The sequence below is a fragment of the Nanorana parkeri genome, unplaced genomic scaffold (genome assembly GCF_000935625.1).
Source record: "Nanorana parkeri isolate BGI_ZX_2015 unplaced genomic scaffold, ASM93562v1 scaffold501, whole genome shotgun sequence".
Classification (NCBI taxonomy): domain Eukaryota; kingdom Metazoa; phylum Chordata; class Amphibia; order Anura; family Dicroglossidae; genus Nanorana; species Nanorana parkeri.
Window position 1 is genome coordinate 156,003 of NW_017306769.1, and position 13,757 is coordinate 169,759.

Genomic DNA, 13,757 nt, shown 5'->3' on the forward strand with positions numbered 1-13,757 from the left:
ACACCTTTTCCCTCTGTTGACAAAACTCACCCAGAGACATTTTGTCTAGAGACTTCAGGACGAATATACATTGGTAAATGGTTCCCTGCTGGGGAAGCACAACAAACCCACATCTGATTTAATTAACACATTCTAGCTAACAAGTTTGTGTAGATTTTGTTACCTTTCAGACCGTATTCACTAAAAGAAATGAATTGGCTTAGGATATCCTATGACAGGCCAAAAAATAAAGGATATTTTTATGGCTGCACTGTGACAGTGGCCATGATCAAAAAGAGCGTGATTCTTGTGAAATGTATAATTCTTGTGCAAACACAAGCCAAACACAAATGTAAACATTTGCTCATTATACTTTTACATTTTTTCTTTCTTTTTACTTTATATAAGCATAAGTCCTGCTGCTACTCTTGAAACCCGGTCATTTTTTCTTATGACAGGACCACTTTCAAAAAGTTGATAAGGTAAACTTGTTCTACTTTAAAGTAGTCAGCTGAGTTAAAGGAGAACTATGAGGTAAGTGAAAATCACTTAACCTCATAGTTCGAGCCGACGTGTGACAATGAAACTGTCAAACATTGTCTCAATAGATCGGGAAGTGAGCGAACACATACCGTCGCTCACTCACTTCTCGATCATGTCCCTGCAGAGAGCGGTGACTGTCAGTCACAGAACTCTGCAGGGATTCCCCGCTCCGATCCTCCAGCGCTGACTGGAGGAATGGACAGGGGAGGAGCAGGCACAGCTGGCTCTGCCTCTGGATAGGCAGATCCCGCTGTCACTCACGCAGCTGGGTGGAACTCGACAGTAATGCCGAGATATACCATAAGGCAGGGCTTGACGAATTTGCTTTGAATCTAGGTGCCAGCTAAAAGCCAGGTTTTTTTTTAACGCAGGAACGTTTCGCATTCACGAGGTAGGGTCAGCCGCTGATGACGGCTATTAACATAAAATCCAGGTACCCCCCTGCCGCCACCTGAAGCCACTCCTCCCTACCTGGAGCCGGGTTGTTAGAACACATCACAGTGCTTGATTTTTTTTCTTTTTAAAATAACATTAATTTAACTGTGGCAGTGCATGGCAAAACTTTGTGACGCATTGATTTGCTGAGTGGCAATTAAATGTACGCCTACATCATTTTATCACAACACAAACACCAACAGTGCACAAACTATTTTTAACATAAGTCGCTTATTTACAGTTTTGCGTTCCTTTATTTTACCGTTTCACAAAAAGATGCAATTTAACATTTCAGCGGTGCACATTCCAGGAGTAGAAAACCGGCAGGCAAACTTTATTAGCAGACAATGTCTGAGTCCTGACAAATGGTCTCTCCATCCAGAGTTGTTTCGACAACTTTCTCCCCACTTTGAAATGCTGAATGTGGATCTTCCGGCTTCTCGTCATAAGAAGGTGGACATATTTGTGTCCACAGTGAGGGATCCAATGGTGCAGGTGGGTAGATCTGTGGGATCAGTACACACTAATGTACCGTATTTTGTGGTCCATAAGACGCACCGGACCATAGGACGCAGGGAGGTCCGGCGCGCCTTATGGAGCACTCGACAGACCGTAGCTTCTGTCACAGCTTCTATGACAGAAGCTGCAGTTAGTGACCGCTGAGACAGGTGGCGCTGTGATTACAGCTCCACGGTCTCAGTGATCACACAGAGCAGACGAAGAAAGTCCGTTCTTCGTCTGCTCTATGGTGATCTCGATCGTCGCCGCTGCTCGGTTTTAATGAGATCACTCGTATTAAACGAGTAGTGGCTCCTGCTACTGATCGCCGCTGCTCGTTTTCAATACTTGTGATCTCATTAGATCACTTGTATTAAACGAGCAGTGGCTCCTACTACTCGCCCAGCGCCCGAAACTGCATGTCTCGAGGGTCGGGATTCGCTCCATAAGACGCAGGCACATTTTCCCCCTCCTTTTGGGGGGAAAAAAGTGCGTCTTACGGAGCGAAAATTACGGTATGTCTTTCCTCCAAAGACACAATTGCCTTGTATGCTTTGCAGAATAGAACACTAAGGAATTAATTCCACCGTTCCAGATTGGCCTAGCGCGGTGTGGTATGCCGATTTGTTTCGCCTGTTGGCAGATGATTCTTGACTTCTTCCAGAACGGCCAGGACTCAATCTTCCACCCCCCTTCTTGGTCAATGGCTTCAACAGCTTGGCTGTTAAAACCCCAGAGCTGAAAGACAAAGCAATTTATGATTCTGTTATTCTGACTTATGCTTGTAGATCTACTTGTAAAATTTTATCTCCGCACGTGGAAGGTTTATTTTGTTTGGTGTGAATCCATGGGGTTTTCCCCCTACGTGCTTTTTCTATATTGTGAATTTTGTCTTTCCTTCAACTTGGGGTAGATCAATGTTTAGCTCTAAGTACCATAAAGGGTCAGATATCTGCCTTGTCGGTCCTTTTTCAATCTCCTCTTGTATTCAGGGAGTTGCAAGTGTAGCTTTTCCTGTTAGGTCTTCTCTTCCTCAGTGGGATTTGAACATAGTATTATCTTTTCTACAAAACCTCAGCTTAAACCTACCCTCGTCATTTCTTCGTCTTTGTTATTCAAACAGGTTTTTGTCCGCAGGTTTAAATGAAGACATTGTTTTACCTTCACTTTGTCCAGCTCCTGTTCATCCTAAGGAAATTTCTCTTCATTATTTCGATGTTGTGCAGGCTGTTAGAGATTATCTGTCAGCCACAGCTAGCTTTAGGCGTTCAGATTCGTTTTTTTGTTCTACCTGAAGCTTCTAGAAAAGGTTGTTCATCTTCTAGTTCCACTATTTGGATTTGTCAGGTTGTCAGTCAAACTAATGAGTTGCAAGTTAAGGCTCCTTCTTTTCCTGCTTCTGTTCATTCCACTAGGGAAATTAGTACTTTTTTTAGGCATTTCAGAATCAAGCTTCTTTTACTCAAATCGCAAGGCCTCAACTTGTTCTTCTGTTCACACTTTTGCTAAGTTTTATAGTTTTAAGTTGTTTCTGCCTTTCTGATTCTAGCTTTGACAAAAAATTATTCGGGGGGTTGCTTGAGTATTTGAACTGGTTCTTCTAGTTTTTATGGTGCCTGCCCCTCTGTTTTAGACTTTTGAACTTTCCTACATCTCAGAATTTTTCAGAACTGTGTTCCTCAATGGACGATAGAGAACATAGAATTTTGTTCTTACCGTAAAATCCTTTTCTCGGAATCCATTGAGGAACACTGCTCTCTCCCCTCCTTTTAAACTGCTTACTACAACTGGCAGGTGTGAGGTGGAAAGGGTAATTTCCTTAAAGTGGCAGGCTTCAAAATGTTTTGCCTAGTGTCTGTTTCTCCTGGAGGCAGCAGCATAACCTTTTGTCTCAGAATTCTTCATAGCTTTGTCCCTCCGTGGACTTCCAAGAAAAGGATTTTACGGTAAGAACAAAATCCATGCAACCCAAATTTCTCTAATCGCACTTAGCTAGTTGATTAGATATATTATTAGATATCATTGAAATAATGACTAATGTAGTGAGTGGTGTCTATTTTGTCTGTTTTCAGATGGACTACAAGTGGTTTAAAAAGCCAAGGACGCTTGTCTGTGGGAAGTAACAGGGATCGAGAAATCAGCATGTCTGTTGGGCTGGGGAGGTCTCAGCTGGATTCCAGAGGTGGAGTTGTGGGTGGAACGATAGATGTAAACACTCTGGAAATGGTTGGTAAGTATTCATGTGTTGTGTTATAGCCTTGGTGCAGTTCCCCAATTGTTTTATTATTTATTAGTTCTAATTATGTTCCTGTGTTGTTGTATTGTGTTTCTGTTCTGTTTGTTTTCAGCAAGGCTCACCATGCCTGCTCATATGACACACCCTTCCCAGATTTCTACAGCATGGAAAACTTAGGCTAATCATTAATATTAGTAATATTAAAATAGTTAAATAATTACAGCTCTTAGAAATTGGATACCCTGAATGAGCAATTCAATTATCAGTAAATAATCATTTACATTTCTATGGGGGGAAAACAAACTATTTCTATGTTCTTTTAAATTATGTTTTTCAAGCTAAAGGCAGTTTTAAGTTTTAACCCTTTCCCTGCCAGCTGCATACGGCGGAACAAACCTGTTCCCAGCTGGCCAGGTCAGTATGCCATACGGAGCTGGCATTTACAGTTCTGCTATAAGCTCCATGAACATGAACTTATATCAGAACTGTTCCCCAGACTGTGCCCTTTAAATTAATGGCTGTCATCAGTGGCTCACAAGCCTTGAGTTTCCGGGGATGACAGCAGCTGTGTGCGTGGCCGAGCAGGAGATCGGTAAATATCATTGATATTTACAGATCCTCTGTGAAGGACAAACACCGGAGTGATCACTCTGCTCACATAGCACTATGTGTCCCCAGTTAAGAATGAACAGGATGTGATTTACATCACATCCTATTCATTCATGATTTTATCAGGGGTCTGTTTAGACCTCTAATATTTCCCGAAACCCCCCCAACAGTAATTAAAATTAAAAAAATGTGAAAAAATAATTATAAAAAAATGTGTAAAAAAAGCACAACCCCCCCCCCCCATGGGAAAAAAACTAATAAAACAAAAAAAAACACAAACAAACCCCCCTCCACCGCAACACACATAACATACACATGTACCATATTGTGGTGTACGCCATGCACATGCGCTGCAGTGCGTTGTTAGAACGCATCACAGTGCATCTGTTTTTTCGTTTTGAAAAAACATCATTTTAACTGCGGCAACACATGGCAAAGCTTTGTGACGCATTGCTGTGCGTTGTGATACCTTGTGTTGCAATGAAATATACGCCTATATCATTTTATCACAACACAAACACCAACACAGCGCAAAAACGATTTTTAACATAAATCACTTATTTACAGTTTTGCGTTTCTTCATTTTTTTTAATTTTCGCAAAATGGCGCAATTTCAAATTTTCAAATATTTGTTATTTATTAACTCAATACAGTTTTATCTTTTAGATTTAGTCAGAAAATAACTTTTTTTGTGCGCTGATACTGATTTTAGGGCTTTATCAATTGAATTGTGTATTTTTATTGGTTTAATATTAATTTGAGAAACATTAACGCAATTATCGCAGGGCCTACAAATTTAGTAGCACCATCTTTTTATTGTACCGACCTGTGCTTTCAGAAAATATATGGTTTGGGGGGTCTTTTACAAACGCTAGCAACGCAGCAGTTGACAATCATATCAATGGGAAAAATAGCAAAAATGGCGTGGCCAGCTAAGTTGCAAAATGTTCAGGAGGGCTTGGCAGCGAAAGGGTTAAAGTATGATCATTTGATATCTTATCATATGCATGGCCAGCATAAGACTAGTGCTAGTGTTTTCGGTTTCTCTGCTGCCTTTTTTAGAGCCCTAGAGCACAAGACACAGGCCCGTCAGAGCTCAGTGTGGAGCTTGCTGTGCTCCAGACCTTAATTAAAGCCTAGAGGCTGCCTATATTGTCTTAAAAGCCTATCATTGCTTCGGATGCATGCAGATATAAAACTGTTCAGTGTGTCTGAATGGAATGTCCACAGTATTTACATTCCAACATTAAAACTCCCTTACCTAAAAACAATAAAGGGTGTAGGATGCATGGGGTGCCATGTAGCTAGAACTACTTTATCTAACAAGGGTCTACATGGGGGTTAAATGAAAATGATTTTAGCATATTACAGGATAGAAAACATAAGTCTGTGTTCCATTTGTATGCATAAAAGAAAAGCAACATTTACTTTCTCTGTGTTAATTGTCCTTGAATATAATTTCAACACAAGTTGATGGTTACATATTAAATGTGTGTTTTTCAATTTAGCTCACATTTCAGAACACCCTAACCAGCAGCCCAGCCATAAGATTCAAATCACAATGGGCTCAACTGAGGCTCGTGTGGACTACATGGGATCCAGCATCCTTATGGGGATCTTTAGCAATGCAGACCTTAAGCTACAGGATGAGTGGAATGTCAACCTGTACACGCCACTGGACACAAGCATCTCTGACAAAAGGTAGCTTATAATGTGCACACTTCATACATAGTGCATTTGTCATATATATCAGTGGTTTTTATGTATAATCACTATGGGCTTTGCTTTTGAAAGTACTTTCATTAACTTTTAAAGTTCTGTTATTGGAATTTATATTAATTATCATGGTTGAAAGTGAACTGTATGTAATACTATTTTTTTATTCTAGTGTCATATTTATCCATGGAGACCTGCAATGGGATATTTTCCAGGTAATGATCTCCCGGTCTACTACTCCAGACCTCATCAAGATAGGAATGAAGCTGCAAGAATTTTTCACTCAGCAGTTTGACACAAGCAAGCGAGCTTTATCTACATGGGGTCCAGTACAATACCTTCCACCGAAAACTGTGGTCACCAATCTTGAAAAGAATTCACGTGAGCAATGTATGAATCACAGCTTAACTGTGTTTAAATTGTTTTTTTAACCTTTAAAACATTTACACCTGACCATACAATTATGCTAATTGTTGTAGTTACTTAAATACTGTAGAGCCTTTACATTGTAAATAGGTGGCAAGAAATTATCTAAAAAGAGTAAGGATGCACTGATATATCGGCCGCCGAAACATATCTCCCGAAAATGGCACTTTTCGCATGATGTCGAAAGTGCCATTTTCTGGCCGATACATCGGTGCATCTCTGCTTTCTCTCCTCCCCACAGGGCGCTGATCTGTGTCCCAGCGGGGAGGAGAGAAACTGTGACAGGCTGCCGAGTGCTGCGGGAGGAGAGCGCTGTGGGCGGCTGGCGTCTCTCCTCCCACACCGCTCGGCCTCCTATCACAGATAGGCAGAGTGATGTGTGGGAGGAGACAGCTAGCGATGTCACAGGAGGCTGAGCTCTGCTCGCTCAGCCTGCTGTGACAGCTGTCAGGAAGGAGACGAGTGCAAACACTCAGTGATCAGTGATCGCTGAGTGTTTGTACATAATTGAGGACATAGTATGTTAACTATATCCTCAATTATGAATGAATGAATGGGAAGTGATCTACATCACCTCGTGTTCATTCATGATTGTGGTTATAGTAAACATACTCTGTCCTCATGTTATGAATGAACAGGAACACTCAGTATAGAGGATCTGTGTCTGTATCTGTGTCCTCAATCTCTTTTTCTATTTTAAAAGGGAAATATGAGGGGTCTGTTTAGACCCCTAATATTTCCCTGAAGCCCCTAAAAGTAAAGTAAAAAATACAAATATTTATTTAAAAAAACGAATAAATAGATACAAATAAATATTACAAAATTAAAAAGTTTATAAAGAATAAATAAAAATAAAATATTTGAAAAAGTTAAAATAAAAAAACATTTTCAGTTTCGGCCTGACATTTTTTAAAATTTCGTTTTCGTTTCGGTTTTGAACTTTTCATTTCGCTGCACTAAAAAAGAGTATTCCTGTTCTGGTGGATTCTGTAAGTGTTGTTTAAATGTAAAAATCTGGGCACGGGGCCCAACAGTTACCTCAGAATGAGGGTGGACGATCAGAAACCTGGAGCAAAATACACAGTTCCAGGAGAGGGAGACTACTGCTGCTTTGAGTGAGACCCCTTCCCAAAAGAGGTGTGTAAGTTCACTGGCCAAAGATTCAGCTGCAGAAAAGGTGGGGCAACAAAACTGTCCATTGCCTTTGCATAAGCCAAGAGTTATGCAAAGGCAAATTACAGGTTGAAATGAGGCTAACTAAAAAGAACCTAAATAAAGAAGATGAAGGCAAACAGTGACTTAAAATGGGAGCTACACGTAAGGGGGCATAAAATAATAATGGATATATCCTTATTTGATGTTACTTTTTTTTTTTCTTTCTTGTCCATTGAGGGACACAGGAATTCTTAGACTGTGAGGTTATACGCCCACCTACAAGAGAAATGCACAATGGCAAAAAAAAGCCTTTGGCCAGCTCAGGATAACCACACCTTTCATTTCTAAATTATAATTTTTTTGCTAGTGTCTACCATGATACTGGGCATGCTGTTCTCTGTGTATTTGAAATAATTTTTATACTTTTAACAGTTGCTGGTAGATTCCTGCCACATAAGTTAACTCAGTCAACCAGTACTGTTAGATTCATGCCAGATACGTGAAATCCTGGAAGTTTCTCAAGTCAGCCACCTATCACAGGATTCGGGCCAGATATGCTGCTGTCTTTCCAGTCAGCCGAGGAGCTCATCACACAGAACTCTGCCATTGAAGTCAAGCCAGATGTTTTTGTCCTGTACGATAACCTAATTTCCCTAGGACTAATTCACTGTAGGGAGAAATCATCATGCTGCAAATAACACAGACAATTGGGGAAACACTGGAGGAGCTCTATAAACACAAACATTTATTCACACAAATTAAGCAAACTAGTGTAACCTTGTTGATTTTTCCCTTGCTTCTGTCATCTTTTGAAAGCTGCACCGGAATCATCGATTGTTTTACCAGGTCAGAGTTCCTGGTTGTTGCCTTTGAAAGCAGTCTGCCCTCAAATTGGTCTCTGCATAATGTTATATGAAAGAACACATCCCTGAATTCCTTAGAATTAGATAGGAAAGCTTCTATAACCCAATCTGTCCTTTTCATATTATACTGAAATATCTATCTTTACATTTAACCTATTGTAGTCCGGCTGTCGTAACTGGAATGCCTGGACGGCTGACAGCTCCCAGCGGGTTCACGTAAATACATGTAATTTTTTTCACTTGCTCGCATGCACCCCCTGGTGCGTGCACAAGTAAGCAAGTTTAAACACACTGTCCATTGGACAGTGTAGTTTAAGCAGCTTGGTGCAGAGCCAGTGAAATCGGCTCTGTTCTGTGTGATCGCTATGACCAATCACAGCAGATTACTAAATGTAAACAATGTTGCAGTATCCAGCGTTCTCTCCTCATCTCTCACACTTTTCAGCTGTTAGAGGAGACTTTCTTGACAGTGAAAGAATACTGTGTTAGGCCCCATTCACACTGAGCGGATTGTAAACCGCGCGTTTGTCATTTTGTGCGATATCGCCCAAATGTTTGCATTGGGCTTAGTACAATCGCACAAGCGACAGCGACGAGCACAGCTCCATTGACTTGCATTGGAGAGCGATATCACGCGGCAAATACGCACGATAAAACGCTCAGTGTGAATGGGGCCTAAATCAGCACTTGTTTCAGCACAAATTTTGCCACAGTGCCAGCCTGCTAGTAATATCAGAGTCCTGATTGCCACAGTGCCAGCCTGCCAGTCCCATCAGAGTCCTGATTGCCATCAGTGCCAGCCTGTCAGTTCGTCACATTCCTGATTGCCATCAGTGCCAGCCTGTCAGTCCGTCACATTCCTGATTGCCATTAGTGCTAGCCTAAAAGTAGCAGAATACATTTTGGCCTAAATTGATGAAGAAAGATTATTTATGTGCAGTTTTACATAGCTTAACACAGTCCCCCTATGTTAAGCTATGAAAAATTGCACACAGGTTATTTTTCTACATTTTGGGCGATTTTTCCTTTTAATATAGTAAAAAATAAAAACCCAGTGGTAATTAAATACCACCAAAACAAAGTTCTATGTGTCCAAAAAAATGATATAAAATTTATTTTGGTCTGGTGTTGCAAGGCCTAATAATTGTTAGTCAAAGTACTGCAGCGCTGAATACTGAAAATTGGCCTGGACAGGAAGGGGGGTTAAACACCTCAGTCATCAAATGGTTAAACATATAAATATTTTTAGGGCTTGGGTCGATGGCAAATAAAGCTTGCATTCAGGTGCATTTAGCTTGCATTTGAGATCAGTTCAAGATGCTCCTGAATCCTATCTGAATACACTTCTTGACTTGCATTTGACCTCCTAAGGTGTATTAAGCTATTATTGATTTTCCATTGGGGAGTAAAGCAGTTCTGATGTGAACAAAAGCCCCTGTACACGGGCCCTTAATTTAAAAACTGAACATAATGTGGATACATTTAAGAAATGAAAATCACAATAAAAATGTGATTTTATCGCCATGCAACAGTTTATTTTCAGTGGCATATCTACAAAGCATTTGCCTACCAGTTAAAATCTGGTAGTGCTATGATCTGTGTGGGGACCAGCAAGGACCAGGTACATGTAAAGGGATGCAAAGAATGTCTTTCATATAACAGTGAAATGCCTGTTGCTTGCCTATTAATTATTGTGACCTGGCTTTCCTGCCTCCTCTTCCTTTGTTTGCGCTGCCAATTGCTTTTGTCTCCCTTAAGGTCCTGAACTATAGCAATGATAATTTTAGGGCCGCAAGCTGGACTGTAGACATGGTTCAACCATATACAGTATAAGGAGCAGTGTGGTGCACTTATTCTTTACAACAGCATATGCTTCTAAGCAGCAAAGTTTGTAAACCAGTAATGGACTGGAACCAGCATTATGATGTAATAGTATAATGTAAAACTGAACAAACAAATATTGCTGCACGTGATCATTTTTTTATTTCACTTTTATGTGTGTTCTGTGAATTTTAGTGCTGGATGCAGCTCACCACCGTCATTGGCCTGGAGTACTGAAGATAATCTCTGGCTGCCACATATCCTTGTTTCAGATCCCCTTGCCCGAAGACACTGTTCAGTTAGGGGGCTCAATGAGCCTACACGGCAACCACATGACATTGGCCTGCTTTCATGGACCCAATTTCCGTTCTAAATCGTGGGCATTGTTTCACTTGGAAGAGCCAAATATTGCATTTTGGACTGAAGCGCAAAAGATTTGGGAAGAAGGTGAGTACTCTATCGCTTTTTTAAATAACATGTCCTCCTGGTCTGGTTGCCTTTGCACATCTATTTGTTTTAAATTAAATGGGAAAAGTAATTCATAAAACAATTCCTTTGTCAATGATCATTTTGAAATTGCTGCAGAATATGAACTAGTCAGGAAAGAAAAGCTTTGCTCAAGTTCTGTCCCCAGAGACCCAGTTATTAACCCAGTAGGTGCTGTCACTTTACCTGTTTAACAGCATAAAGAAGGTGTCAGACATCACTGCCCAGTGGCCCAGTGTCAGTTATGTGTCACTTAGCTAGCAGAAGGAATGGTTAGTGATGGCGTGAGATGAGGGTTTAGCTGCTGACGTTTGACTAAAACTCAGTTTGCCATTTCGGGAAATGGATGTGGGATATATCATTTACTTAAACAATTTTTTGTTTATATTTCATTAGGTTCAAGCGAACACTCTACCTATATTGTGCAAACTTTGGATTTTCACCTCGGTCATAACACTATGGTTACCAAACCTTGTGGAGCACTGGAGAGTCCTATGGCAACAATTACTAAAATAACAAGGAGGAGGCATGAAAATCCACCACATGGCGTCGCTAGTGTAAAGGAATGGTTTAATTATGTCACAGCTATGAGAAATGAAGGTCAGTCTTGTATAACTGTCTCCAGTTTGTCAGATGTACAATGTGATTGCATTACCTCATTACTGCAATAAACCATACTGTGCAGCTTAATGCAGTATGGCAGATGGGAATTCAGAGAAGTGACTTTGTAGCTACTATGTATAATTCAGTTCTGAAAGAGATTGTCAGTGCAGTCAGCAAAATATCAGTGCTTTGTTGGCGAGGGTTGCATGTATGAAACTATTACTTGAAGAATGTTTAAAAACAACTGAACAATTGTCAGTGGATGGCTAAAAATAAATAAAGTTTTCAGTTTTTGATGTCTTGCCTTCTTGGCATGGTGTTAACATATACCTGAATGCTTCAGAGCAGCAAACTGCCAGAACTTCAGCACATTTGATTAGCAGAACCTTCTAATTTCTATGGAAGCAGTAAGGGTGTACTTAGTTTTTCATCATAACTTTTTCATTTTGGCTTTATGCTTGTAAAATAAATAAGGTGTCAAACTTGGTGTCAAATGTAACGTGTTCTTGTTCATCTGAGGTTGTATTTACCTAATTCCAAGACTTGCTAATGACCAGATGATTTTTATTATGTCCTGATACATAAAACCATAGAACTCAAAGAGGGTGTACTTTCTTTTTCACACAACTGTATATTGAGTGAACATTCTCAACTCCAGTAAATCAGCCTGCAGCGGTCCAACACCCAACACCCTCTAGGTTAGACCATTAGCTTTCCCTCAGCTTTGCTCTGCATTAGCTGGGAGCGTGTTGGACCACTTCAGCAACATTAGGTCAGGAAAGCTTTTACAATGAGTTCCTTAGTTGCAGGCTAATGGTGGGAGGCAAGGCTATCTTAGTAGCATAGGGCATTCTTAAGGTGCCCATACACTGCACGATTCTCGTATGAGAATCGCGGGAAATCCCACGATCGTAGGAGAATCGTGCAGTGTGAATGAAGACGTGCGACCGTTTCTACGGTACGGACGCACGTCTTTTGTCTTAGGAGCATGCTAGAAAACCAGCCGAAAATCGTACGATTTTCGGCTGGTTTGAATGATGCTCAGGAGACAAATGCCGAACGGGCCGGTGTGCGCACGGTCATCGCAAGTACGATCTGCCTGTCCAAGATGGGCAGATTGTAAGTTCTAAGGTCTTGCGATGGTTGTAAAGTGTATGGGCACCTTTACACTGATATAAGGGGCAGGACATGAATAGCCTTATTTTGGTACACTCCGGAATTGTGTGCTGCAAATTTATAAAAGACTTCAGTCGGGCTTTAAAAGAAAAATTGTAAATGCATTGTGATATTGGAGTAGTTACAAACTAACACATGTCTTCTTTTCCTGTAGAACTGAGTTTGCTTCGGAATGTTGATGCAAATAATGCAGAGAGCAGCACAGCAGTAAAAAATGCAAGTCTGTTGAGTGGATTTCAGGGAGCATCCAGTTACAACCATGAAACAGAAACAATCTTTGCTTTACCCAGAATGCAACTGGATTTTAAATCTATACATGTGCAAGAGCCAAAAGAACCAACCCTGCAAGGTACATGTACAGCAGAGATCATGGGGCTAATGTTTGTACATTATGCTACAGGAAAAAAGCATAGCAAACAAAAATCCTTGTTTGATTATTTTCAGACCTGAAATGCAGAGATGACGGGGTGGAGCTGATTAAAAGGGCAAGAAGGCGTGTTTAATGTAGCATATATTTTTACAATAGCCCCAATATTTTTTCTCCAAGTTCCAAATAAGTACTAAAAATGTTCTACTTGTCAAAGATGAGCTACTGACAGTTTGCTATACTATGTAGTCCTATTGAATACGTTCGTAATCGTATTACTATCTTGTCCATTGAGGTACACAGGAAGTCTTGAACTGTCAGGTTATACTGCCACCTACAGGAGGATTGGACACTGGCAAAAAAAATAAAAATTGTAGGCAAGCCCAAGATAACCCCGTCTACTACTAGTATGCTCAATTTTTGCTAGTCTACTAGGAAGATGGACGTCTTTTGTTCCGCTCTGCTGATAAAATGTCTAACCTTTTTTGCTAGCTTTATCCTTCAATTTTTTTTTCTTCTTTAATATTCTTGGTACATCGCTGTTTGAGCTGCTATTTACAAGGCAGCTATGTTGATTGGTCTTTCCTCATCTTGACTTTGGAGTGCCATACCCAGACCCCACAGGACTAAATGTTGTGATCTTTTGGGCACTGTGTTCTGCTTGTTGCACTTTCCAGACCACACATACTGATAAAAGTTAGAGATGTAGCGGTTTACAGGTCCAGAGCCACGGCATTGCTTCAGCGCTTCCCCTGTTTTTGAAGACTCGCTTTGTGAGTAGGCCGTTCAGGCCAAACACCAGGAGCTACCTTGTCGTTGAGATGGCTGATCATCTTTTAAAATT

The 13,757-nt window shown here is 40.6% G+C and overlaps 1 protein-coding gene across 1 annotated transcript in view; it reads left to right on the forward strand.

Moving 5' to 3' along the window:
- Positions 1 to 13,757, forward strand: part of KIAA1109 (KIAA1109 ortholog) — a gene marked incomplete at its 5' end in the record, with an annotated part of 180,806 nt that overhangs the window by 154,744 nt on the left and 12,305 nt on the right. Inside the window, 6 exons of the mRNA XM_018561118.1 lie at positions 3,528 to 3,685; positions 5,809 to 6,001; positions 6,189 to 6,406; positions 10,477 to 10,728; positions 11,164 to 11,367; positions 12,701 to 12,895. Of these exons, the coding sequence (XP_018416620.1) occupies positions 3,528 to 3,685; positions 5,809 to 6,001; positions 6,189 to 6,406; positions 10,477 to 10,728; positions 11,164 to 11,367; positions 12,701 to 12,895 (1,220 nt within the window). The remainder of the gene's footprint in view (positions 1 to 3,527; positions 3,686 to 5,808; positions 6,002 to 6,188; positions 6,407 to 10,476; positions 10,729 to 11,163; positions 11,368 to 12,700; positions 12,896 to 13,757) is intronic.